The sequence below is a fragment of the Primulina eburnea genome, chromosome 13 (genome assembly GCF_022965805.1).
Source record: "Primulina eburnea isolate SZY01 chromosome 13, ASM2296580v1, whole genome shotgun sequence".
Classification (NCBI taxonomy): Eukaryota; Viridiplantae; Streptophyta; class Magnoliopsida; order Lamiales; family Gesneriaceae; genus Primulina; species Primulina eburnea.
The window spans coordinates 4,186,276-4,213,625 of NC_133113.1; the positions used below are offsets into that span (position 1 = coordinate 4,186,276).

The 27,350-nt window shown below is 36.3% G+C and overlaps 1 protein-coding gene across 4 annotated transcripts; it reads left to right on the forward strand.

Annotated features, from left to right (window-relative positions):
- Positions 1–27,182, forward strand: LOC140809203 (phosphatidylserine decarboxylase proenzyme 2-like). Of its 4 annotated transcripts, none has more exons than XM_073166702.1 (21): positions 1–374; positions 509–588; positions 1,823–1,934; positions 2,408–2,467; positions 2,599–2,667; positions 4,897–4,989; positions 5,074–5,124; positions 5,939–6,022; positions 6,681–6,772; positions 6,989–7,144; positions 7,544–7,628; positions 7,941–8,052; positions 22,329–22,429; positions 23,578–23,625; positions 24,448–24,594; positions 24,767–24,862; positions 25,453–25,527; positions 25,614–25,706; positions 26,139–26,225; positions 26,321–26,371; positions 26,921–27,182. In XM_073166702.1, exons 1-21 carry the CDS (start codon positions 162–164, stop codon positions 27,074–27,076), a joined length of 2,061 nt encoding a protein of 686 aa, XP_073022803.1. In that variant the 5' UTR covers positions 1–161; the 3' UTR covers positions 27,077–27,182. The 4 variants fall into 4 exon arrangements, with proteins under 4 accessions (XP_073022803.1, XP_073022804.1, XP_073022806.1 ...); XM_073166703.1 differs by having other exon boundaries at positions 1,823–1,847; XM_073166705.1 differs by lacking the exon at positions 1–374 and having other exon boundaries at positions 511–588; positions 1,823–1,878.
- The last annotated feature ends 168 nt before the right edge of the window (positions 27,183–27,350 follow it).

Genomic DNA, 27,350 nt, shown 5'->3' on the forward strand with positions numbered 1-27,350 from the left:
AAAAAATTCAAAGTTGGACCTTTTTTCCCACACTACCGAAACGAAGAAACTTTCTTTGATCCTTCCTTTTCAACCGTTCTTGATTCATGAACGATCCAAGTCAACTTTCTTGATCCCTTTGAATACCGTTGCCTTCTCTCTGTGTTTGAGCAAGGAAAGAAATGGGGCATAGAAATTCAAAGCACGAATCAACTAATGAATCGACTGATGGGTCTAGTTCAGAACCATCACGTGTCCAGAGGCTCCGGCAGCACCTCCGCCGGCACCGCAGGCACTTCCGAAGCCACCGTCGTGGCACACACTCCGATTACCCCGCTGGTAAACTGCTCGAAGAGGGAGATTTCGCAGGCATTGCACTCCTCCGCATCATTAGTGTACGACCATCTATTGATTTTTCTTTGACCTCGCTCTTTGTTTTGTTTCTTATTCACAAGTTTTTTTAACGTTTAATGATGTTAATTTCTGGGTTGGTTGTGTTGTGTTGTTTTTTTTTTTTGTGTTCTTGAAGGCGGAGATGAGTTTCAAGGATAAATGGCTTGCATGTGTTACTCTTGGAGAACAGACCTTCCGGACCAACATTTCTGATCAGTTGCGTCTTTTTTTAGTTTTATTTGTAGTTGTTACTATTTTGGACACATGTTTTGTATATGTTACACCAAGTTTTGTATGATGAGATTCCAACTTTTCTTAAGTGGCATATTATCCATGCACAGTAAAAATAGTTGAACAGTACCAAAAGTTGCAAAGCACCGGCTTTTAAATTACTTTGTTCGACTTCTATTGCCTGGTATAGAACCTACATTTGAACAGATGCATTGCTTCTTTCAGTTATACGAACAATTGAAGTTAGGATTATGACTCCAGGGAATCATTTTTAAGGCAGATACGATGTGAAAATTCTTGAAAACATGGGAAACAAGGCTGTAAGATTGGCCAACTAATAATGACCACCCAAAAGGGTAGGAATTAAACATGAAACTGTAGTGGGATCATCATGCTGTGATGAATGCAGGTGCACATAAAGAAAATGTAACCAAACAAAATATATGATGCTTCAGCTTTTCTGTGGTTTGTATTTCAGTCATTGGTTAGGAAATTAGAAAATTAAAATAGGAAACAATGTATGAATACCAAGAAAGTGATGTTTCATTCACGCCGTGGACTTTTATCTCGTTGCATATCATACTGTGGTACAATATACAATTATCTTTTTTTGTGGATGTGTCATAAAGTAAAATTTTAGAGAGCTCAACAGGGTAATTTCACTGAGTCCAGCATTTTTCTTCAGGTTTAATTTTAGATAGCAATTTATACTGCATCAAATTTCCTTCTTGTATGGTCCAAATTTGTGTAATATTTTGTTTCTCTCTCTGAAGAAATATAGAGTCGACACGGAGAAATATAGAGTTGACGAGGAACGGTTATCCTTATCTAGGTAACTGGGATTTAACAAATTTTTAACAGTAACTAAGTTCAGGTGAAATGAACTTTTTGAAATGAGTTGTTTGGAATAAGATTTTAAGAAATACGGGCTTGTATATATAAGTAATACGGGGATATAATGCAACATATGCAACTCAAATAGTCTGTCCTTTGCATTATAATTTATCTTGTTTACCTTCATTTTAAGTAAGTTTGATTATTTTGATTCTGGGATCATGTTTCATAATTAAGTTGCTGTTTGCAGTTTGCTAATTTTGAATTCCCCTGCTAATTCACCACAGCTATATGCTCATGTTTTTATTAAAAAAGAAAAATCTTAATTGTTTCCAGACTTTTCTCTATCTCAGAAATTGATTGTATTTTTTGTTTTTTGGTGCAGCACTGACCGACCTATCTGGAATTCAGTGAGTAGTGCTAACCATATTCTCATTTGGTGTATGAGTCTATGGTTCAATTGCATGACACTTCATTATTTCTTTAAATCAAATTACGTATGTCATACACTTTTGAATTCAAGGAGTGCTTTATTTTTGAAAATTGCAAGACTCCAAAGTTTTTGGCAAGCACAGTTGTGATACCTGTTGTCAGTGCATTATTTATGCTGCTTTGTACTTGAAGTTGGACCATGATACTGTTATAATTTTAAATGGCATCTCTATGATATTTGGATCAATTATATTGCTTTTATTTTTATTTGTCCTCATTCTCACCCTTTGTGACTCGAACCTTTGTTTAATTCTTTGGAAACCAAGATATCCATAATATAGTTAATATATGCATGTCTGCTTGGACTGTCACTGTAAACTGATACAGATATTAAACATAATTCTGGTGGCATTGACTTGAACAAGCCATTCATTTTTATGCATAGCCTGCCTAATTACAGATAATACAGAATCTTGAATCTTGCTTTCCTTTCACTTTAATAATTTTATTAGGTAATCGATGACTTACTTATTTTCAGGAGAAGAAGCTTTTACTGGAAAAAAAAGGGGCACGTTTTGCCAGAATATCAGTATTTGAGGTGGTTTTCATTTCCTGAAATGGATCAAAGATCTATTCTAATAATGTTGTATGCATGAATAATGTTACGATGATTTTGCCTTCATATTCTGATGACCAACTTATTATATCCTGTTATTTATTTATATGCAGACTAATAGAATGTCAAAGAGCAATCTTGTTGGTTTTTGTGAGATTGATCTATATGATTTCCTTACTCAGGTGAGATGCATTTATAGAGGTTCTGTTTTATTCTATTTTGTCATGGAGATGATGGTGGAATGTAGAAATTCTTGTGCTCCATAAATTTGTTATTATATGTGTTTTTATGAAAACTTCAAGGGACAAATGAATGGAAACAAACTTTTTTGGATGAACAAGGAATAAGAATCTTATCCTTTAGGCCTCTATGAAACTTTTCAAATTAAAATTTGGCCATTAGACATCATACCTCATTTTCTATAGAAGGCTCTCCAAACATGCATTTACTGGAAACATGACCATGCCATTTCGTGCTTCTTGGTTACATAATGAGTTTCATGGACAACTGTTTGGTTTTTAGGATAATTTGTAATCAGAATTGTTCCTACCTTTACGTGATGGTAGCATAAAACATTGCATTACTACTCGTTTTCTGTGAATTCTCGTATGATTTTGAAGTAAGGCTTTCGAAACAATGGAGGACAAAGAGAATGAGCATGAGGTGGTATAAAAGTCATCTTGGTACCTAACATTAATTTGAAGTCGTATACATTGAATCGCTAATGTGTTAGTCTTCCCTATTTTTGTAGCCAGCTTACATTTTGTCCTTGGTCATTAGTCATCGCTGATCACACTATGCTGTTGAAACATTAATAAAAATATCTTAAAGTTTCAAGATGAGCTTACTTCCATTTATTTGACTTACAGAAGTGGGAATTCTTACCGATTATCTTTGGAATTTAGTTAATGTCTATTTTTTATATAAAAATATGAACAAATATATTGAAATATTTTTGATTATTTTGTTGTAGTTGTAATTATTGTTTGAATAATGTTTTCAAGAAAAATAATGATGCAACTATGTTAAAATGATTTTGTAATTTGTATTGATTTTGCATGATTTTTTTTAATTTTGAAAAGTGAACGAGATGTGTAGTTATGAGTAAAATTATAAAATGTACTAAAATTGTTTTTTATGGTTTTTTTTTTAAAATAAAAAGATTGCTCTCTTTAAATTCACCGAGGCATTTCTGTAAAATTCAATTGGTGTCGACACTCAAGTTTTATATATAGTGTTAGGTTTCGACCAATTCACAGATGATTTGGTTATGAATTTTGAGTTACTCTCTGATTGTCAAGATCCAAGAACATGCAAATGAGCTCAAAAGAATAAATGATGACACAAGAACAATTACGTGGTTCGGTCCTTTGAGACCTACATCCACGGGAGAAAAGATGGCCAGCTCTTATTATCCATATTACCAGAAAGTTTTGTACAAGCATGCGATAAGAAACCAATATTTCAAGAGTATACAATCAAGCCTATTCTCCTTGATCTCTTCTCTTTTCCGAGCAACTCAATTTTGGCTTCACCTTGAGCTTGATAACCTTTCTGCTTTCCTGAATCAATCTCTCTTGCTGATCACATAGAGAATTTCAGTATATGTTCTTCTGTGTCTTGCTCAATGACCCGTTGCCTTGTTTTATAACCCCTCGGCCCGATCAATGACTTTTCAACCGATATACCAGAAGCTAACCGCAAAGTGTAACTAACATAACCAACCCCAATGGCTTACCCCACTGATTCCTAGGCCTGTACTCTGCTACTTCTTATATCATGTGAGACACCAGATTTATACCTCAACATATAGTATAGATAATCTATATCTTTATACATTTGTCTTGTTATGCTATTCGAGAGTTGGTTCGAAAAGCTATAATCCGGCTCAGTTCCTTTGCTCCTCGATGACAAACCTTTTATTTCATATGACCTTAATATGAATTTTTAGCATTTATTTGTTATGATCAACAGAAATCTGTTAGTGTTTTTATGAATAGTTTGTACAACACAACTATCTACGATCTTTGTGTTTTCTAGAAAATATCTTGTAATTTAATAACAGAAATTTCAAAATGCTCTGTTTACTATTGTATTGAAAAAGAAAAATAATTGGAAAAGAACAGAGATTGTTGCTTGGCGAGCAAAATTCAAACATGCCATTTATGGCTGAAAATTTCTTTGAATTCATTGAGCATTATCCTGTAGGATTGTTTGTTTTTAATATCACAAAATGAATTTCTATAAAAAAAACCTCTTTGCAACTATATTGATTAACTGTGTTTTATATCTATAATGTTCAAGGTGATTATGTCTGAATAATCAGTCTAAGAAAATAAAGTTTAAACTATGTTACTACCATTTGTGTTATTGTTGTTCTTCGCTGCCTTATTTTTTCCTTAATCTTGCAGGATTCAGATTCTGACGTAGAGGTATTTGACTTATTACATATATCTTCTCCTGCAGAAGTTGCTGGCAAGATAACTTTATCATGTTTCATTGAGGTGCAAATTTATATTTTATATTTTGTTTCTGCAGAATATATGACATCGAAAAAAGTATTTTACCCATTATTCTAACGTTTGTAGGATCCATTGGAAACAGAAAAGTCTTTTGCAAGGCGCATTTTGTCCATTGTGGTATGTGTTTATTTTGTATTTATTATATTGATGTATATTCATCTTTCCTCACTAGATCCCAGAAGGTTGGAATTGTTGGTAATGTTTCATTCTTATGTTAATTTTCATTTCTTGTTTTGTTGTTATAGCTTCGACCCATGTATTTCAAAAATAAATGTTATGATTTACACATTTGCTATCCATGGGGAGCCGAGCTTTTGGATGTATAATCTTACAAAATCTAGTCCAAGGACAATGTTGACAGAACTTTTAAGCATTTCTCAGGTAGTGGACAGGTTGAGTTTTGATGGCTAATAAAATATTTGTGGACAACTGAAAATATAAATGTTTTGCGAGTAGAAGGGTTCTTGATGGATAGATGAGATACAATCTTCAATGAGACTAGATTCATAATTCAGATGGCAAAGGCAATAATTTTAAAACACCCTTGACTCAGTGGTGACAAATGGAATTGCAATATCTCCGAGAAAACTTTACAAGTACCTTGATAAAGCTTTTGTTTTGGATTAGAAATTCATGGTTCTAGTTTATTTTAGAGGAAAACAGTTTTTTCCTTTTTTACAAAGTAAAAGCCTCTATGTTTACAGCTTGTGCTAAAAATCGAAAATGATAATTTTTTAAGTTTCTTTTGTGTTCCAAGTTATGCAATAAAGATTAATGATTTAGAATGCCTCTTCTTTTCTGTTTTCCGGCTTGTTTTCTCTTGGAGTCATTTATCCTTTAACTGAATTTATGGGGTTTGAGCTGGGTCAACTCTAGCTACAATACGCTTTGTAAATTCAGTTGCATCTTTCAATTTATTTTCCTCGTACAGGATTATAATGAAGATGGACATCTTTCCTATCCAGAATTCTCCGATTTAATGGATGCATTTGGTAATCTATTGGCTGCTAATAAGGTTTGCATCTGAAATCCAAGCATGTGCTTTATTTCTGTTGGCTCTTATACTACTATCATAGTTGATTGTGTGTATTGTGGCAATTCTAGATTTAGATGTACATTGCTGATATATCGTAAGTTGTTTTCCCTCTTAAATCGGAAGGGTTTGGTCTTGCTTTCATCCTGTGAACACTATTTTTAAAAGCAACGGAGAATCTTAAAATCTTGGAGTATGTTCCCTAAGTTGAAAAAGGAACATCTTTTCTCGTGCTTCATTCCAATTGATACATTGATCTATAAATGAGCTTAATGTGGAAGACACCCCAAGTTAAACATCACTGCTTCCTTGCCAATGTAGAAAATGCAGTTAACACCATGCCATTCCTTCGAGCAATCTCCAATTTTCAATCCAAAACAAAAATGTACGTGTACGAGGACTTCAAATTAAGAAATAATTTCTCTTTTGCATTCCTCTTCCGTTCTATTGTTTTAAATTGAGTATATCCCATAGGCCCATACTATTTAACTTGAAGATGTTTAAAATTATTACATGTATTTGGAAAACACGTGATTGCTACCTCAAATTGAATCGAGTCATGAACTGATGCAAAAACTGAATGTACTTTTTAATTGTTCTTCTGAACTTTTTTCTTATCAGTGATTGCCTTGTTTTTTAGAAAAAGGACGTCTTTAAAGCCGCTGATGAGAACGGGGATGGTGTTGTTAGCGTGGACGAGTTGGCTATGCTTTTAGCTGTTGAGCAAGAAAAGTGGGCCCTAAAACTTTGTTACTTGGCTTTAGTTTTGAACAGTTCCTTTTTATTTATTCTTAAGTAAACCGCAATTTTTCCCAAGAATTTTATTTTATTTTACAACTCCCTATTCTGTTACAGTTTGGTGATGGTTCTTAGTAATTTGGCACTTTCTGATTGTTAAAAGATTTCCAAGCATTCTCTTAGTTCTGTGTTTTCCTTTTTTGAGTGCAGGGATCCACTTCTTACTTGCTGTCCCGTCTGCGGTGAAACTCTTCCAGTCTCCGATAGGTTGAATTCCATGATTCATTTGACCCTATGTTTTGATGAAGGGACTGGAAACCAGGTTATGACTGGAGGATTCTTGACTGATAAGCAGGCTTCTAATGGGTGAGAGCTTGTCTATCTTGAATTTTTGCATGTAACACCTTGTAGCACCAAAATAAGATAGGAAGGTTTAAAAAAAATTTTTAAAGGAGACTGGAGAAGGGAGAACGCCACTGTAAAGAAAATGAGATGCGAAGGATGTGACTATGTGAGGATACCCGATTCTACTATGTTTCAGTCTGTTTTGTCTAACCTTCAGAATTATGATAGATGTGCTCGGTATTCTTTCTATTTTATTGAACTCAAATAAATATGAGATAAGGATTTCTAAAGTTGAGTTTAGCCGGTGGAATCCTGTGAGAAAAGGAGTTTCCGTACTCCTGAACTCCTGTTTTGGATTCTCACGAGGGAGAATTTTGCATATCAATGTGCTATTAGTTCTGTTTTCATTTGGTTCTGCAGTTGGATGTTCAAACTAAGTGAATGGGCTCATTTTTCATCATATGAAGTTGGATTGAGGTCTGGATCTGGTGCTTCACACATTCTGGTAATTTTTTTCCGCTCATCTTTTTACTAATTCATATCTGTTGCTTCAGAAGGAGAGCCTATGGGTGTATGGAGTTTCCCTTTAAGCCTTACCAACTTTTGATTTTTAGAATTGCATTTGATCTTCTTGGCTGTTGCCATAGTTTTACTTTTGTTTAAGTTCTTCAACTCTCAGGTATGTTACCTGATTTTCTTAAACTGCGAGCGTTTTTTATATTAGAGTTTGAACGAGCAATACATTCTGCAATTTTTTTATTCGATCTAAGCAATAGAAACATTCTAAATTTTCTTTGGAGGTTCATTTTGTTATCAGGTGTTTGATCGCAAAACAAGGAGGCTAGTGGAAGAAATTATAGATTCCAAGATTATTTTATCAATGAGAACCATTTATCAATCTAAAATAGGGTTTGGCCTCATCGATACAGGTTTGTCTTTAACTTATCGACTAGAATTAGCTATTGAGTAAGAACATTTTGCTAGATTGTTGAAAACATTTGATTGTTCCATCCACTCAGCCCAGTTTACTTCAACAGGTCCAAAGCATACTTTCGTTGAGACACCATGATTCCTTTATGAGACCTTGCTACTTCCATTCCAGAAAAGCACTTCAACTGTCCTAGATCTTTAATCTCGAACTCATTTGCCAAGTACACTTTAATCTGTTCATTTCTTCTATATCGTCTCCTGTAATATTATGTCATTGACAAACAATCAAGATAGAGATCTTGTTAGATTTGGACCATTTTGTGAAGTTTGTGCCATCTGATTGTCCCTGGTTGTACCCGTGGGCCTTAACGAATCTTGTGAAACTCTCGAACCATGCTCTTGGAAAATGCTTCAATCCATAAAGGGATTTTTTTTTTAATTTGCAAAGCTTCGATCCAAATTGATAATTGAATCCGAGAGAAGGCTCCATGTACACTTCTTTTTCCAAGTCTCCATTTAGAAAGGCGTTCTTCACGTCTAGTTGATTAAGTGGCCAATCAAGATTCACAGCAACAGACAATATCACTCGAATCGTGTTAAGTTTTGTCATTGGAGAAAATGTTTTTGAGTAGTCAACCCCATAGGTCTGACTAAAGCCTTTGACAACCAAACGAGCTTTATATCTATCCAATGAGTCATCATAATTGTATTTGGTAGTAAACACCCACTTACATCCTACTATGGATTTTCCTTTAGATAGATCCATTTTCTCCCAGGCAGTGGAGTTCTTCTCTAGTACTCTCATATCTTCAAAAATCGCTTCCTTCTAGTAAGGGATCCTTAGAGCTTCATTTACATTGTTAGGTATACTAACAGAGTCGAGTCGAGTCGAGTCGAGTCGAGAAATAAGAGCATGAAAGGAGGGAGACAGATGTTTGTAGGATACAAAGTTTTACAATGGGTATCTAGTACACGACCGAGTACCTTTTCCGTGAGCAATAAGTTTCACGATTTGGCTCGAGATTTGAATCATGGATTTGCAGCGGGCAATTTTCCCGTCTCTTTGCGCTTGACACTTCAAACAAAACTTTGAACTGTTTCTTTGTTCCTCTCCCGTGTCAGTGTTATGAGATGACACAACTTGGACAGAAACATATGAAATCAATTGTTAGGTCTGGATTTGTTAAATATTCATTTTCACTACTGTTATACTCCCCCTCAAGATGAGAGTCATATCAACCTTCAGAAAAAGTAACGTCTATAGATACAAATTTTTTTGGAGATAGGATCGAAACACTTGTAGCTTGCTGATGTAGGGTAGCCAACGAAGATGCACTTATATGCTTTGGGATCGAGTTTAGAGCGTCCTGAATCAGGGTTATGAACGAAGGCTATGCTACCAAAAACCTTCAGGGGAATATTGGAGATCAGTCTAGTGGTAGGAAAAAAAATTCTAAAGATATTGATTGGAGTCTGAAATTTCAGAATTTTCGTAGTACGCTGTTGATCAAATATGTTGTTGTCAAAATAGCCTCTCCCCAAAGATGTTTTGGAACTTTAGTATGAAAACTTATATTCTAGCAACTTCAAGAAGGTGTCTATTTTTTCTTTCACCCACCCCATTCTGTTGAGGAGTGTGAGGGCAAGAGTGTTGATGTACTATCTTTTTTTCTTCAAAAAATGTCCCCGAAAATTGTTAAAATATTCCTGTCACGCCCCAGGATGCATGGCATGAACATTGTCAATGTTCTTGAAATGCAATAATAGACCAAGAACACTAAGCCTCAACAACATTTTTATTCTAAAATAAATTCATTCAACAATTTCATTGTCTTACAAACTAATGAAAAAAAAGAACAAATCTAATGTTCAACTTATTCAAATAAATGTCAACACTACACAAAGAATTATAAATTTTCTAGCCAAATCACCATCCCCAAAATTCAGCCGATTCTTGCTCTCATTCTAATCTGAAATGAAATGTAAGTGGTGAGTGATATGTGAAAGAGATCGATTTTAGGGTGCCCGAAAGCGCAACGGAAGGTATAAAATTTTCGAAAAATCGTATTTTTGAGGCAAAAATTCGAGCACCTCTTGTACTAGGATGTAGCATATACAAAAACACCAAATGTCATACATAGGATGTTTATAGAAATGTACCTATCAATCTTAAAAGATTGATGATAGCTCCAACTAAGGTGTAAACACCTTAGCTCTTGAATGGCAAGACAATCTTCAAGCTTCCCTTTGAGCCCACCTTGCTCAAATATTAAGCCCACCACCAACGCTAGAACCACTCTAATTTTGCACTAGAAAAATTAGAGCAGTTTTCTTTGAGAAGTGTATTGTTTCCTCAACCATTGAAGAACAAAAATTGGAGAGAAAAACGAAGAGAATTTCGTCCAACATGGTCCAAGTGAGAGAGGGGAGACTTTTCTTGGTTGTGCAAAAAGGTTGTGCTGTCCCAAAAGCATGCCATGCCTTGGACATGGAAAAAGTTGTCTCCCAACTCTTCACCTCCCCATGCACATTCTATTTGGGCTTGTAACAATTACAAGGCCCGTGGACTTTATTTTAAATGTCTCAAACACATTTGAGTCCATTTAAAACTTTACTTAATTTTACTCAAGCCCACTAGTTTAATAATTATTTCTAATTGGGCTCTACAAGACCCATGGGTGTTAAATTAATCCAACACTTGAATTAATTTAATTATTTGGACTCTACTAGGTCCACTAGTGTTTAATTAATTCAACACTTGAATTAATTTAATTTAGTCCATAATAATGTATATGAAAATCACAATTTTCAAATACATTACTCGTTTGGCCAACTTTTAATTTAGGAACACTTCCTCAAATTAAAAGTTACATTCTCCTTATAGAAGTCATACTTCTATTTTTATTTACGCTTATAAACTCTTTTATAAGCCGTTCAACACATTGAACTATTTTAACTTCTCAACGGGATCTAGAAAGCTAGCACTTGTGTGGCCCTCAATGGTTCATTGATACAACTAGCCGTGGGTTCACATCTCCATGTGATTCGGACTAAACATGTCCTTATATGAGCATACCCCAATTGCTCCATTCTTACTTATCAACTCCTTGATAACAAGAACGTCAGAACTCAAGTCTGATAGTACCCAACCAATCATGTTAAACGCCTAGCAGCATCGCTTACATGATTCCCTAGGTATCAAATGATAGTGCCTGCAAGAACCATTCAATTATGGTTAGCGTACAGTACGGTCCCTTCAACTCATATATCCCGACCGATTCGACAACCATTGGTATATCGAGAGTTGTCAATGAATCGATACTATGTGTCATGTTGTAGTTGCATCGATGGTGTAATCTATGAAACCCCTTTCATAATTACCACCATACTCTGATCAGAGATTTCATACTACATACACATAGGATATCCATACCCGAAGGTAAGCGGTGAATCCCCGACTACAATGCATCGACTCCTATATGTTTCGACAGAACACCCAACCTTGCCACCTGATGGCCCCTTGAGATTCGGTAAACAAGTCAAAGTGTAATGCTAGCACATAGAGTCTCAATGTTGTCCCGAGTCATAAGGACTAATGGTGTACAACCATAAACTAGGACGTTTCCACTCGATAAGTGAGAACCACTTGGAAGGTCCTTTATGGAAGGTTGTTCAGTGCACTCTACCAGGAGCACCTATCTGCATGCTCGGACATCACAATGTCCCCTACCAATGAAACATGGTACTCACATCGCAGATACTAGTCTCGAACTCGAGCGGCCTATATCCTTCTTAGCGACGGCTGAATCGACTAGGAACTGTTTAGAATATACAGTATTCCAAATATGAGTTTCATGATACTCATCATATGAGCATCTCATATTCTTTCTAATATTTGTATATTCAAGGGCTTTATCTATGCAACTAGCATGGGTATACAGATAAAGATGTGTCAAAATAATAATTTCAAATATTATTAAAATAAAGATCGTTTATACATAGAGTTTCATTGTGAACACTCGGCCAACACTTGGCTCGACGTGCACCTACTCTAACAATATGGTCGTCACTCAAGAAACATTATAATATTTTACTTATTACTAGATCATATATTTAAAACTTATTCACGAGTAGATCTAAAACAGTAAACAATAAACGTCAAATATCTGGCTTAACTCCCCAGACAGGATCATATTTATCTGGCTTAACTCCCTAGATTGGATCATGAATGTCCGGCTTAACTCCCCAGACAGGATCATAAGTGTCTAGTTTTACCATAGTAGACAAAGTCACAAACAAGATCAAGACATCACCAAAATTATTTATTGAAAACAATCGTCATGTAATACATCATATACTTAAACTTAAAATACCATGAAGATAAATATTATAACGTATCAAGAAAATACACGTTCCACTTACAATCTTTTGCTAGTATTGAAATTAAGGCTGACTCTAAGAGAACTTGAATTCCCCCATATGGAACTTTTTCACGTTTTGTTTGTTGTAGAGAGGGAGATTGTTTTGAGAGAATTAATTTTTTAATGTAGCGTAGAATGAGAAAGGTGAAGGGTTATAAGTTTTATACACTAGGATAAAGTTGGGCCGAAGTTATAATTGGGCTCAAGGTCTTGGGCCTCACATCCATCCCTTCTTATAAGAAGTTTCGTCCTCGAAACTTGATTCCGGGAACTCTGCAAAGAGGTATGGGTAGAGTTGGCGCATCCTTTCCTCTAGCTCTCACGTGGCTTCTCGTGCTGTATGGTTTGACCATTGGACCTTGACATAAGGGATGGTTCTTCGCCTTATGACTTGATCTTTCGTGTCCACGATTCGGATTGGGTCTTCTTCATACACTAGATTTCCATTTAGGTTCCCTTTACTCACTAAGGGTTCTGCCTCCAGAATGTGGGATGGGTCAGATATATATCTTCTTAATTGTGACACATGGAAAACATTGTGAACCCTTGAAAGATTTGGGGGTAAAGCTAATCGGTATGCAAGTGTACCAACTTTGTCTAGAATTTCAAAAGGGCCCACGTATCTTGGACTTAGCTTACCGGTTTTGTCAAATCTTGAGACTCCTTGCATTGGTGAAACCTTTAAGTATGCTTTTTCGCCAACTTGAAAATCTAAGAGTCATCTCTTCATATCGGCTCAACTCTTTTTCGATCTTGGGCTGCTTTAAGGCGTTCCTTGATGATTGAAACCTTCTCTATAGTGATTTGGATCAACTCGGGTCCCGTGACTGTTTTTTCTCCAGCTTCATCCCAATATAATGGTGTTCGACACTTTCGGCCGTACAAAGCCTCGTACGGTGCCATGCCGATGCTACTGTGATAACTATTGTTGTAGGCGAATTCAATGAGGGGTAGGTTCTTGCTCCAGTTGACACTGAAATCTAGTGCGCAAGCTCTCAGCATGTCTTCCAATGTCTGAATGGTTCTTTCAGTCAGTCTGTCCGTCTGAGGATGGTAGGCAGTGTTTAGTTTAACCTTCGCGCCCATTGCTTGTTGGAAGCTTCTCCAAAATTTTGCTACGAACCTCGGATCTCTGTCAAATAGGATGCTGACTGGGACGCCATGTAGCCTTGCTATGTTGTCCATGTAGAGGGTTGCTAGCTTGTCGAGGTTGTAGTTCATGCGTACGGGTAGGAAGTGGGCAGATTTAGTCAATCTATCCACTATCACCTATATTGCATCATGCCCTTGATTGACCTTCGATAGTCCCACCACGAAGTCCATAGATTTATGTTCCCACTTCTATTCTGGAATTACCAAGGGTTGTAGAAGTCCTCCTGGTCGCTGACGTTCTGCTTTAACCTGTTGGCACACCAAACACCGCGCAACAAATTCTGCCACATCTTTCTTCATACCATTCTACCAAAAATTATGTTTCAAGTCTTTATACATCTTGGTAGTACCAAGATGTACCGAAAATTTCGATTTGTGTGCCTCTGACATCACTTTTCATCGAAGGCCCTCTGTATCTGGTGCGCACATCCTTCCTTTCATCCATAATATTCCCTCGTCATCAATGTAGAATTCCGGGGTCTTCCCTTCCTTCACTTGCTCTCTCAGCTTGGTCAAATTCGGGTCGTTTCCTTGACTCACCTTGATGGTTTTCTTCAAGCAGGGATGTGCCGTTAGTGATGCTAGAATTGCTTTACCTGCATTCTTTTACTCAAAGCGTCTGCTACTTTGTTTGCCTTCCTCGGGTGATAGTTGATTGTCATGTCATAATCTTTTAAAAGTTCCATCCATCTCCTTCGTCTCATGTTGAGCTCTTTCTGTGTGAACAAGTATTTTAGGCTTTGATGATCGGTGAAAACTTCTCACTTTGATCCATAAAGATAGTGCCTCCAAATTTTAAGTGCAAAGACCACTGCTGCCAGTTCCAGATCATGAGTATGGTAATTCTGCTCATACGTTTTTAATTGCCTTGAGGCTTATGCGATCACCCTTCCGTTTTGCATGAGCACACATCCGAGTCCTTGTTTGGATGCGTCACTGTAAACTGTGAAGATTTCATCTCCAGAGTGGGTGGCGACGCTAGCTTTTGTTTCAGTGTCTCAAAGCTCTCTTCACACGCTTCATTCCATTCGAATTTGGAATTCTTCTGTGTGAGTTTAGTAAGAGGTACGGCTATAGAAGAAAATCCCTCAACAAATTTTCGATAATAACCTGCCAAACCCAAGAAGCTCCGAATTTCGGTCACGGTCGTTGGCCTTGGCCATTCTAAAATTGCCTATACCTTCTTTGGGTCTACAGTCACGCCGCCTTCGGAAACAATGTGACCCAAGCAGGCAACACTTTTCAGCCAAAATTCACATTTCTTAAATTTAGCATAAAGTTCATTCTCCTTCAAGGTTTGGAGTATGATTCGAAGGTGTGTTTCGTGTTCTTGCTCGCTAGCAGAGTAAACTAGGATGTCATCAATAAACACAACAACAAATTTATCTAGAAAAGGTTTGAACACTCGATTCATAAGGTCCATGAAAGCTGCTGGGGCATTTGTCAACCCAAATGACATCACCAAGAATTCGTAATGTCCATATCTAGTCTGAAATGCAGTTTTCGGAATATTTTCTGCCTTTATTTTCAGCTGGTGGTATCTTGGCCTCAAATCTAGTTTTGAGAATATTTTAGCTCCTTTCAATTGGTCGAACAAGTCATCTATTCTATGCAGTGGGTACTTGTTCTTAATGGTAATTTTGTTCAATTCTCGATAGTCTATGCACAATCTCATGCTGCCATATTTCTTTTTCACAAACAAGACTGGAGCCCCCCACGGTGATGAACTAGGTCGGATCTGTTTTTTGTCAAGCAATTCCTGAAGTTGTTCAGCTCCTTCATTTCTGCGGGAGCCATGCGGTAAGGTGCCTTGGATATTGGGGCGGCCTCGGGAACAAGGTTTATCTCAAATTCAATTTCCCGATCTTGTATTAAAGCTGGCAACGCTTCATGAAAAACGTCAGGGAATTCTCGTACTATTGGGATGTCTTCGAGTTTTACGTCTTCATTTTCTTTAACTTCATTGATGAAGGCCAGAAAAGCTTCATTCCCCTCCTTCATAATCTTCCATGCCCGAGAGGCGGAGAGAATGACTTTCTCCTTAGATTTTCGTTCTCGTATGCTTCCTTGATACCCAATTTCTGCATGATCTGGCCGTTTAAGTGTCACACTCTTACCATTATAGTCCACAATGGCGTTGTTCCTTGATAGCCAATCCATCCATAGCATAGCGTCAAAGCCCGACATGTTGAGTTGTATAAGGTTGGCGCTGAGTTTGCATCCTTTCAAGTCAATCTTGCATTCTCGATAAATGGTGTAGGATACCAAGGTATTTCCTCCGGGGTTGCAACGTTGTATGGTTCAGTCAGTAATTCACTTTTCATTTTTAACTTTCTAGCAAATCGCTTTGATATGAAGGAATGAGTAGCACCACAATCAAATAGTACATAGGCAAGTAAGTGGCTAATAAGAATGGTACTTGCCACCACGTCATTTGAAGCGTCATTGCGTCAACCTCCTCTTCTGTCATTGCAAACACTCGGGCGTTGGTGCCTACCTTGTTCTTCTTATTGCTAGTAGATGCTGGGATACTATCTTTTTCTTTTGGCTTGGGGCATTGGTTCATGCGGTGCCCAAATTGTCCACACCGAAAACACGCCCCCACTGTGTACCGGCATTCACCAACATGCTTTCTCTTGCACTTCGGGCAGTCTTTGGCTTTTTTCTTGTACTGCGGTGATGGTTGCCCTTGGTTATGGCCATTTGACACTAGCTTCTTGAACTTTTGGTTTTGGTTGAAGTTGGACGAAGGCCTCTTGAGCTTATTTTCTTCATCTCGTCTCTCGATGTCAGCCTATGCTCGGATAGCGTCTCCCATCATGTCTTCAAAATTGTTCGGCTCATAAACGGCTAGTGCATACTGAATCGGCTTGAAAAGCCTTTTGTGAAGCGGTGTACTTTCAGTGTCTCGTCAGCCATAATTGTAGGTGAATAGGTTCCCAAGGAGTGGAACTTGGACACATAGTCTATAACCGTCATTTCGGGCGTCTGTTTCAAGTTTTCGAACTTAGACATCTTTTGCAATTTCACCGCAGTTGGGAAGTAGTGTTTCAGAAAGGCTCCACGGAACCTTTGCCAAGTTATGTGTCCCGTCTGCTCCATCGGGGGTGAGACTCCTTCCCACCACTTGGTTGCTTCAGCGACAAGGAATGGAATGAATATTTCAACTCTTATGTCCTGAGGAACTTCTATTAGCCGCAGATTAGTCTCCATTTCCTTTAGCCATTTATGTGCTGTTTCTGGGTCGGGACCCCCTTCAAAGGTGGGGACTCGCGCCTTCTTAAGCGCTTCATAATGTTACTTGGTCCCTTGAGGTTGTGGAGGTAGATTCGTCACAAGAAGGTTCCCCAAGCCGTGCAAGGTCGTTGCCACTACCGTTGCTATCTCCATGAGGTCCTCACGGCTGAGGCCTATAGGGCATTGATTGTGTTGGTCATTACCCTCATCCTCGGGGTCACGCGGGTTGGCATAGCGAGGGTTGCGGTTGGCGTGGGGTGGTCTGCCTGCCATATTCTGCCAGGAGTGTAGTTAACTAAGATGCTTTGTTGTAATAAAGCGACATGGAAAAAGGTGTAAATGGAAGGGAGGACAAGTACCGGCAAATAAGTAACTCATTTATTTGAAAATAAAAAAATTGAAGTTTTAACAAAATAAATAATAAGCATAATAATCACACTAAAAATTAATATTTCAACCTCACCAATCCTAAAATATAAATAATAAAACCACCAATCTTAATAAGATCATTAGAACTCTATATTAGGAATATTAGCACTGAGTTGTTAGCACTAGTCCGTATCGATCTTGTTTCTTGGGTCTTCCTTGGGTTCTTCCTCGTTGCCCACTTCAGCAGGAGATTCGTAGTTTTGGTCTTCTTCTTCTTCCCTTCCTCCGGGTTGGTTGGTTGCCGTTGTGACTCTTGTTCTACCAGTTGGTGTTGTAGGTCTGTCCTTTGACGGGTGAGCACCGCAATGGTATTACAATAACTCTCCAAAATCCTACCAGCGTCCCTTTGACAACGATCAAACCTGCCTTGCACAACGGTGGTCTGTCTTCTCTCTTCCTCACATCTAACAACTAGCTCTTGGTTGGTAGCCCGAACTTCCTGGATTGTCGTCTCGGCCTCGGCTAAGTAGTACGCAAAGCGCTCTAAATCCTGTCGGTGGTGCTCGACCTCATCCTTGAGGTCTCTTAGCTCCTGTCGGGATTGTTACAAGGTTCCTCGAAGTGTGCGATTCTCTCTTGTCTTGGTTCGTAGTGCGTGTTCGAGGGTGAGGATGAGAGGCTGAGAACGAGTAATCGGCATCTCCTATATTAGTATCAAGCAAGTTGCGTTAGAGTACAAAATCGTAACTAGAGTTAGTAATGTATAGGGATTTTGCATGGTTGCTGTCGATGTGAGTGCCCTTTTTTTTTATCAAATTAATTAATTACATTACAATTAATCAATTATTGAATAATGAATTAATTATTAATTATTCCCTTTCGTCAAATAAATAATTAACGTATACATATTTTATTTTACTTATCTTCTTAATCGATTAAATTATTAAATAATTTCTTTCTAATTATTTTTTATTTAATCCTTCTTCCCATAGTTTAATGGTTTTCAACCTAGTTTAATCAATCTCAATAACTTGATTAGATTCGATTTCCTGACATCCATTTTAATATATATTTATCTTTTAGTTAATATATAAATATAATTACATATTTCTCTTGTAAATCGGATAGGATTAATCCAACTTTGAAATTTGAATAATGATAACACTTTATCTTCAAAGATTTTATTTGAATTGATTTGATTTTTAAATTTAAATCACTCTTGATAAATTGGATGGATTCGGTGAGATTTGGTGAAAATTTGATTCTATCCTAAACTACTAAAATCCACATCCTAATAAACAGTTAAAAATCCTATCCTACAATCAAAATCGTAATTCGTGATTTACTCTATTTATTTTCATTAGTATTATCATTAATTTTATTCATTATTGTAAATCTTTAATGATTTTTGTTGGGATATTCTTATCTAAATAGTAAATCCTATGCCACTGCTCTTCTCTCATTCCCTTCGAATTACAGCAATTTGATATCCATCCAGAAATTTAATAATTGAGTTTTTTATTTTAAATTCCTAGATAATGCCAAGGTTATATTTAAGACTAAACAAAAAAAAGATAAGAGATTATTATCCTAACTTCCAAAGATATCTACCTGGTGCCACGAGTACATATATCCTGCTTATGTTCTCAACTTAAGGGGACACGTTTGAGTCCCTTAATTCCAATGATATTAACCACCGAATCCTAGGCTCGGTTATCCTATCACCATATATTCAAATTTTGAATATTCTTATCATTACTAGATACAATCTTAAATTAATAAAATTTAATCCCGATCTTACTTCGAATCACTGAATCAAAATTCAATCTTCTTAAGCTAAACTTCAATTTCCCATCAAGATCATGAACCTTGAGCTCTGATACCACTAAAATGTCACGCACCGGGATGCATGGCATGAACATCAGCAATGTTCTTGAAATGCAATAATTAAATAGACCAAGAACACTAAGCCTCAACAACATTTTTATTCTAAAATAAATTTATTTAACAATTTTATTGTCTTACAAACCAATGACAAAAAAAGAACAAATCCAATGTTCAACTTATTCAAATAAATGTCAACACTACACAAAGAATTATAAATTTTCTAGCCAAATCACCATCCCCAAAATTCAGCCGATTCTTGATCTTCTATCTCATTCTCATCTGAAATGAAATGTAAGTGGTGAGTGATATGATCATCACTCAGTAATTGGAGAGAGCATATCTTCAAGTTTTAAAAAAGAAACATTATAATATTTTACTTATCACTAGATCATATATTTAAAACTTATTCACAAGTAGATCTAAAACAGAAAACAATAAACGTCAAATATCTGGCTTAACTCCTCAGCCAGGATCATATTTATCTGGCTTAACTCCCCAGATTAGATCTTAATATCTTGCTTAACTGCCCAGATTGGATCATGAATGTCTGGCTTAACTCCCGTCTAGTTTTACCCTACTAGAAAAAGTCACAAACAAGATCAAGACATCACCAAAATTATTTATTGAAAACAATCGTCATGTAATACATCATCTACTTAAACTTAAAATACCATGAAGATTAATATTGTAACGTATCAAAAAAATACACATTCCACTTACAATCTTTTGCTAGTATTGAAATTAAAGTTGATTCTAAGAGAACTTGAATCCCCCCAGATGGAACTTTTTCACGTTTTTTTTGTTGTTGTAGAGAGGGAGAGTGTGTTTTGAGAGAATTAATTTTTTAACGTAGTGTAGAATGAGAAAGGTGAAGTGTTATAAGTTTTATATACCTAGGATAAAGTTGGGCCGATGTTATAATTGGGCTCAAGGGCTTGGGCCTCACAATTCCTCCCCATTATCACTTCAAATTTTTTATATTTTGGTCTAAAACTGAGTGTGGATCATGGTATAAAAATTGTGAACGGGCCGATGTTATAATTGGGCTCAAGGGCTTGGGCCTCACAATTCCTCCCCATTATCACTTCAAATTTTTTATATTTTGGTCTAAAACTGAGTGTGGATCATCGTATAAAAATTGTGAACACACATCCAGTTTCAGTCTTGTCTTTCAAAATAAACGTCCAAGTCATTCTAGTATGATCAGCAACAAATGTCAGGAACCGGCGTTTACCAGACAAGCTTGCTACTCTAGATGGACCCTAAACATCACTATGAATCAATGTAAAAGTGCAGAATCTTTGTAAATTTGAGGAGGAAATAATTTTTAGCCAATTCACACGAATCACACTGGAAAAACGAACAACTTTTATTCATAAATAGTTTAGGAAACAACTGTTTTAAGTAATGAAAATTTGGGTGTCCTAAATGAAAATGCCATAACATAATCTCACTATCACTAGAACTAGAAATAGAGTTGAAACAAGTCTTCTGATCTTGTTTTGCAAAGATGGATGCAACATCGAGAAGGTAAAGTCCAGTGTCATGCCTAGCATTGCCAATCATCTTCCTCGAGGCTAAATCCTGAAACTCATAATGAGAAGACAGAAAGATGGCACGACAGTTCAGACCACAAGTTAACTGGCTGATAGATAGTAGGTTATAGGACAAGAGAGGAACATTCAAGACATTAACAAGGATTAGGAAAGGGGAAATAACAATGGTTCCCTTCCCTGCGACAGATGAGAAAGAATCATCAGCAATTTTGACATTCTTATTACCAGCGCACCCCCATAGGAAGAAAACAATTGCGATGTTCCTATCATATGATCCGTTACACCTGAATCTAAAATCCAAGAATTGTTAGAATTGACATATGGAACAGTTGCTATAAAATGATACATGTTTGGGCCTAAGAGCAAGAAGGATTAAATTTCCTAAATGGGATTGAAGTAATTTGGACAAGTGCTCTAGTTAATCCTTCATGAAAAGGGATGAATCTGAGGATGATAATTATATTCCAGATTCAGCACTACCTGATTGAAACGCATGACTGCCATTACCACTTCTATTGTTGTTGCCCGGCCTTTTTTGAAGTCTGTTGGTCTCCCAGCATGTTTCCACGGTATGCCATGGCTTATTACATTTCTCACACCAAGGTTTCTGCCTTCCTCCATCACGATAGGTTTCTTTCCTTTATTAACTAGTGCTGATCCCATAGTTTCCACTTTACGTTCATCGACTCGCTGTAACATAACACATCATCGAGCTTCCCAGCAAAAATCTCACGAAGACTTGGAAGAGGCTTGCGCTCAAGTAGTCTGCCTCGAACTTCATCTAATTCTTGTTGAATCCAGTTAAGAAGACGAACACGCGACCACGCTCAAGATTTTTCCTGTAGCGGGAAAATCATTCTTGCTTTCCCATTCATCAGTTTCAAACAAATCCAGTTCTTGCCAAATAGTCAACAATTCATTGTAATAGGGCGTCACGGTCTCGATTTCCTTGTTTTTTTTCCACATTTGAGTATTCAGATCATACAACTGAGAGTAGTTTCCAAATCGGAGTACGTTTCTTGAACCGCCACCCAAACATCACAGGCAGTAGGTAAAAACATGAAGGGTTTACCTGTTGTGGGTTCCATGAAATTAACCAAGCAGTGAACATGGCGTTTTCCGATAGCCATTGTTTGTATTTCGGATATGTAGAATCCAGTGGTTTCACCTCGCCGTTCAAGTGCCCTTGCCATGAATCACCAACCGTACGGATTTTGCCCATTCAAGATAGTTTTTTCCATTTAATTCTTGTATGGTTATTTGAATGGAATTTTTAGAAAGTGTGATGTGTGGTGGGGGCTTGAGAACCGCTGCTAGGAGGGATAGTGCCACTATCGTCGCTGGATTCGGATGAGATAGATCATACGCCGGCCATGGCCGCTTTAAAGTTCATGACCGATCCTTAGTCTCTGATACCATGTTAAGATTGAGACTTGTATGTAACTCAACCCTAAAAGCTAGCTCAAGAGTGGAAAATTATTCAAGTCAATATAAACAACTCCCAGTGATTTTTTGCCGACCATGGGACAACTAACAGATAATCAACATGTGGTCATTTAAATAAATGATTTTGTTTGTTTATCGAGGGGCTTAATTCAATTCATTTATTCAGCTTACTTATCCTTGATTTGTGGAATTCCAATTCTAATGCAGGGGCGAAAGAGCTATTGCTCAGCCTCTCAGAAAAGCAAGGAAGGAAAATGAACTCTGTTGAATCTGCCAAGGATATTCCGAAATTTCTTGATTTGTTTCAGGCATGATAAAACACCATGCTAGTTCTGTTATATGGTTATGTTTAAATTTGAATTGATCGTGTCCGTGGAATTTGACATCTAATCAGGCTGTATTAAACTTTGCAAGTGATCTAAACGTCAAATTGACTTGTTTAATTGATTCCAAAACATGTTCAGATCTTGCTTGCTTCATCACTTTGCTTTTTATACAAATTTAACAAAAGGTTGATTATATCTTCTTGTTTTATCATTTGCACAATTTTTACCTTTATCTAGGCATTCCCTGTTTTCCCTTCATATTCTTTTCATTTGCACGCAAGACTCTTTTTTATTAGCTCTGGGTGAGAACAGATGAATAATTTGAATTGTTGATGCATTCTGGTGTGAAAAATAGTTTACAAAACAATCCACTTTAGTTAAATTTACTGTATGCTTGACTGTTTTCAAGTTCTTTTTAATTCAGACACTTGTCCTTATCCTCACAAATTTAACTCATACAGTTTATACATTTTTAAAGATTCTCAAATTGATCAAACAATTACTTTGGAATTTATGCGTTTGCAAATTTATCCTGATCAAAAGATTTTGAGTTATCTTGATTGTGGTGTGCGCTAGATGGATGATTATGTGAGTTTTTTTTTTTTTTTTTTTTTCCGAAGTCATATTTGCTAGCATGATGACTTTTAATCTTTCTATTTTAATTTCATCCATGTATGCTAATCATTGTCTAGAAAAACCAAATGCTGAAATTATAAACAATACTTTCGTTTTTAATTATCTTTCGTTTTGCTAGTAAAGTGTTCGGCTAATCAAGGAAACTCTTGTTAGTTGAATTTGGAGTATGTGTTAATTAATGTGATATATTTCCGAACGAGTGGATAATTATAAAACCAGTACAATGCTGAGTGGCGAGTAGTGTAGCCTCTGTTTAAAACTTTATAACTCGTCAAAGCATGTAAATGTCTAGTGAAACATCTAATTGTTGCGACTTACAGCTGCACTCTTCGATGCAAATTTGCAGATTGTGCAAGAATTTATTCATGTAGTTCAACTCTTATTTTAAGATACTTATTTGGAATCATGACTTCTGAATATTAATTTGAACTTGGTATAGGCATTTTTTTCGAAGACTACCTATTTCTTGATTGGATTGATTGATCATATTTCAGGATCAAATAAAGTTATCTGAAATCAAATACCCTTTGGAGCACTTTAAGGTGGGTTCAAGAATTTGAGACAATATGTACTCTTAAATTTCAGAATCATATTGTAAGTTTTAATCTTGCCGCCATTTCTTAAATCTTTGGAATATTTTGTGAACTTGTGTTTGACATGTTGCTCATACTTTTTCCCATTGTGTTTTTTGTGTGTAATTATGTATGTTCTATTGATTGATATCCTGTTGACCAACGCGGCAGTATCGCTTTGTGTTTTGTTATCTATAAAATTTAAGAAGTTGCTTGTAACTGTAGATTCCATTTGTCTAGCCTTTATTATTTCCCTTAATTTCTTCATGTGTGACAGCTTTCTCTATTGATTTCACTTGGCCTTTTTCACCTTCTTGTGCAAAATTGGAAGATGCATTACGAAGCTGGTATCTGATAGTATGAGTACAATTGAGAAGCTAGACCCTTGACACCAACTGATTGGGGTGATTAAAATTAAAGAACAAAAGTGGTTTTACTAAGAGAAATGCTCAATGTTTGATATTATAAGTGCTGAAGTTAGTATGCCTGATTAATTGCTTATGGAAGTACCAAGCTGAGAAATTTTGATGAACAGTACACCTATTATCAAGTTATTTGTTCAATATGTTGTAACAAACCGTACTGTTGACCATTCTCTTTGTTTTCACCTGCTTACTCAAAGATTGAAAACAATCAATGTGCTTTCTGTCTGCCATTATAAATTGGTTCCTTTGTGTGCTTGTATGGTTGAAAATTTTCTTCAACTATGCTTTCTATGCAAGTTCTTTAGTTGCTTTAGTTGTATGTTGTTCCTGAGTTTTATTAAGGAGATTTTTTTTTGTGTGCATGCAGACATTCAATGAATTTTTTATAAGAGAGTTAAAACCAAGCTCAAGACCAATCACCAGCTTGGAATGTGACAGTGTTGCTGTATGTGCAGCTGATAGCAGGCTTACAGCTTTCAGAACTGCTACTGATTCTATGAGATTTTGGATTAAGGTATATGCCATTATTCATCTGGTGTTAATTTGTTCTTATCTGGTCAATCCACCAATTTGTCCTCTTGGAAGGATTCGTAAGGGGAGCCATGTACAGTATCTTACTTTTCAGAATATCTAGACATACTTTTCTGCTTTATGGTATCATATTTTCCAGAATCTCGTCGTTGTAGGGCCGAAAATTTTCTGTCAGAGGTCTTTTGGGAACAGAAGTGTGCTCTGATGCATTCATTGACGGAAGTCTAGTGATATTTAGATTGGCACCACAGGTACTTATCTGTTTTTACCCTGTAGTTTAGCAGCCCGTGGGTTTTGAAAATTCTTCAGTTTTCTTGGTGAATTTGTATACGTTCTCTGTCACAACTTATGCTTACTGAATTCATCTTGGCTATATTTTGATGGAAAGTTTAGATGATTTGAAATCATTAATAGAAATCCCATCAACTTTTTGGAAGATTTGGATTTGAAATCCTTTGGGTGCTATTTTTATTTATATTTTTAAAATTTGAAATCCATAATTGTTAGAGAAATTTGAATAGATTCCTTCTAACCCATATTACTGAGATCAAATACTTCCATCTATACCTACTCTTAGGTTGTGTAAGGACTGATGGATCTAATTTTAATGGATGAAAAATCAGTCATCTAAATCAATCATGTATATTTGGCTGTAGTAGAAAAACTCATATTTCAAACTCTAAAGCATTTTAGGCTATATTAGGGTTCGTTTGAAATTCCTTTAAAAAGTTTTTATTTGCAATGTACTGATCCTTCCATTCTGAATCCCTTAAATCCAAATCCATTAGTCCAATAAGAGCCTTAAATTTTACCTGAATTCTGAATATTTAAACTATTGCAGGACTATCATCGATTCCACTTGCCTGTTTCTGGAAGGATTGAGAAATTTGTTGACATACCAGGATGTCTATACACTGTAAGATAAAACTTTAAGATAAATTTTTTCTCTGTTTCGAGTTTATCATTGATTTGTCCTCATTTAAGTTGTCTTTTATCTTCAAGGTTAACCCAATTGCTGTGAATAGCAAGTATTGCAATGTTTTCACAGAAAATAAACGAGTTGTATCTCTTATATCAACAGAGGATTTTGGAAAGGTTCGTGTTTCACACATCTCTTAATGTTTTCTGCTGAAGGCTGATGTTAAGATATATTGTTGCAGAAGGCTGACGTTAGTATTTATTGTTCCACAATTAGATCTACCGTGTTCTCGTTTTTCTTGCAATGTTTTATGCTTACCTGATTTATTGGATTCTACATGTTATTTATACGCTAATGCAAAAAGATTTTCCTCACCTGCAAATTATCACTTAAATTTTAATTTCTATCTGTCAAACAGTGGAAGTCCTGGAACCTGAATGCCTGAAGTTGAAATGACTATAGGATTTATTATAGTTCATATTTCATTGATCCAGTGAATGAAATTCGTCATGATTTATGATCTCTGAGATTCTAATTCATTATAGAAGTCAGAAGATGAGCCAATTATTTACTATTCAGCGTATGTGAGGAATTTTGTTCGAGTGCAGGTCGCATTTGTTGCTATTGGAGCAACAATGGTTGGTAGCATCACTTTTTCGAAAAAAAAGGGTGACTATGTGAAGAAGGGAGAGGAGGTTCGCGATAATCAACTTAGCTTCATAAGTTTTTTTTCATCTGTAATTATATTTTCTAATTTTATATTTGGGTTTTTCTCAAACGGTACTTGCAGTTTGGATATTTTTCATTTGGTGGAAGTACAGTGATTTGCGTCTTTGAAAAGGTTATCATCCTGACTTTTTCCAGTAGTAATAACTTTTTCTTTCCCTTTTTTGTGTCTTCGAGATATACAGACTTGTGTTCTTATGGAAAGTATGGTTGTTTCTGACATTTTGTTCCGCCTTTTTATTCTGCTCTTGAATAAATTTTCGGGGATCTCTAATGCTCGATCGTCTAACGATTATTTACCCCGTTCCACACAATGAAATGGAGTTCACTTGTGTCATTTGAGGTTTCTGGCATGCTCATGCCCTGCTTCTGTCTGTTAGATCAACAAGAGAGACCCAATTCTTATTTGATGAAGAACAATTTCCAGTCTGGTTTAAGCATATGATTTCATTCTTTTTAAGAATCTTCTTTTGGTCGCAAAATCAAGTCGAACCAGTGTTTTTATGACAGAATGTGGGATGAACATAACTATATACATTGAAGAATTGTGATGGAAATTCCTTGAAAAACCAAAGATGCTATATTTTCCTGCAATAGAATTGTTTTGGTGACATTGTTTCCCATATTTTTCGACTTAAATCCAGATATATGTGAATCTTTGCAGGACACGATCAAGTTAGACGACGACCTCTTGGAGAACAGTGAAAGATCACTCGAGACATTAGTTTCTGTGGGAATGAAATTGGGCGTCTCCATTGAGAGAGGTGCTCGTATATACACCGAGTCTCCAAACGTGGAATCGTGTGTTATAGGGGAATGAATGAGTCTTTCGGGAAACCTTACGGCCTCAAATATTTGAGTAACTGATCATGTATTCATAAATTTGGATAAAATTTTGATATTTTATTTTCTCGTCTTGGTCTTTCTTTGTGTTCGAGAATGCAACTATATATATATAATTTTGATATGATATGCACTCATCGTGTTCACCAAGTGTCACCCGTCGGATGCGATAAAACATTTCCAAATTATACACACAATAAATGTGTAGGTACGAAAGTGATCACGATAAGTAAACAATAATATATATATAT

Bases quoted from the DNA above. Each gene is read 5' to 3' on its own strand.
- LOC140809203 (XM_073166702.1), top strand. From the start codon at position 162: ATGGGGCATAGAAATTCAAAGCACGAATCAACTAATGAATCGACTGAT. The intron at 6,023-6,680 runs GTTTGCATCTGA...CTTGTTTTTTAG, and splicing joins ATCTATTGGCTGCTAATAAG to AAAAAGGACGTCTTTAAAGC. The intron at 26,226-26,320 runs GTTCGCGATAAT...CGGTACTTGCAG, and splicing joins ATGTGAAGAAGGGAGAGGAG to TTTGGATATTTTTCATTTGG.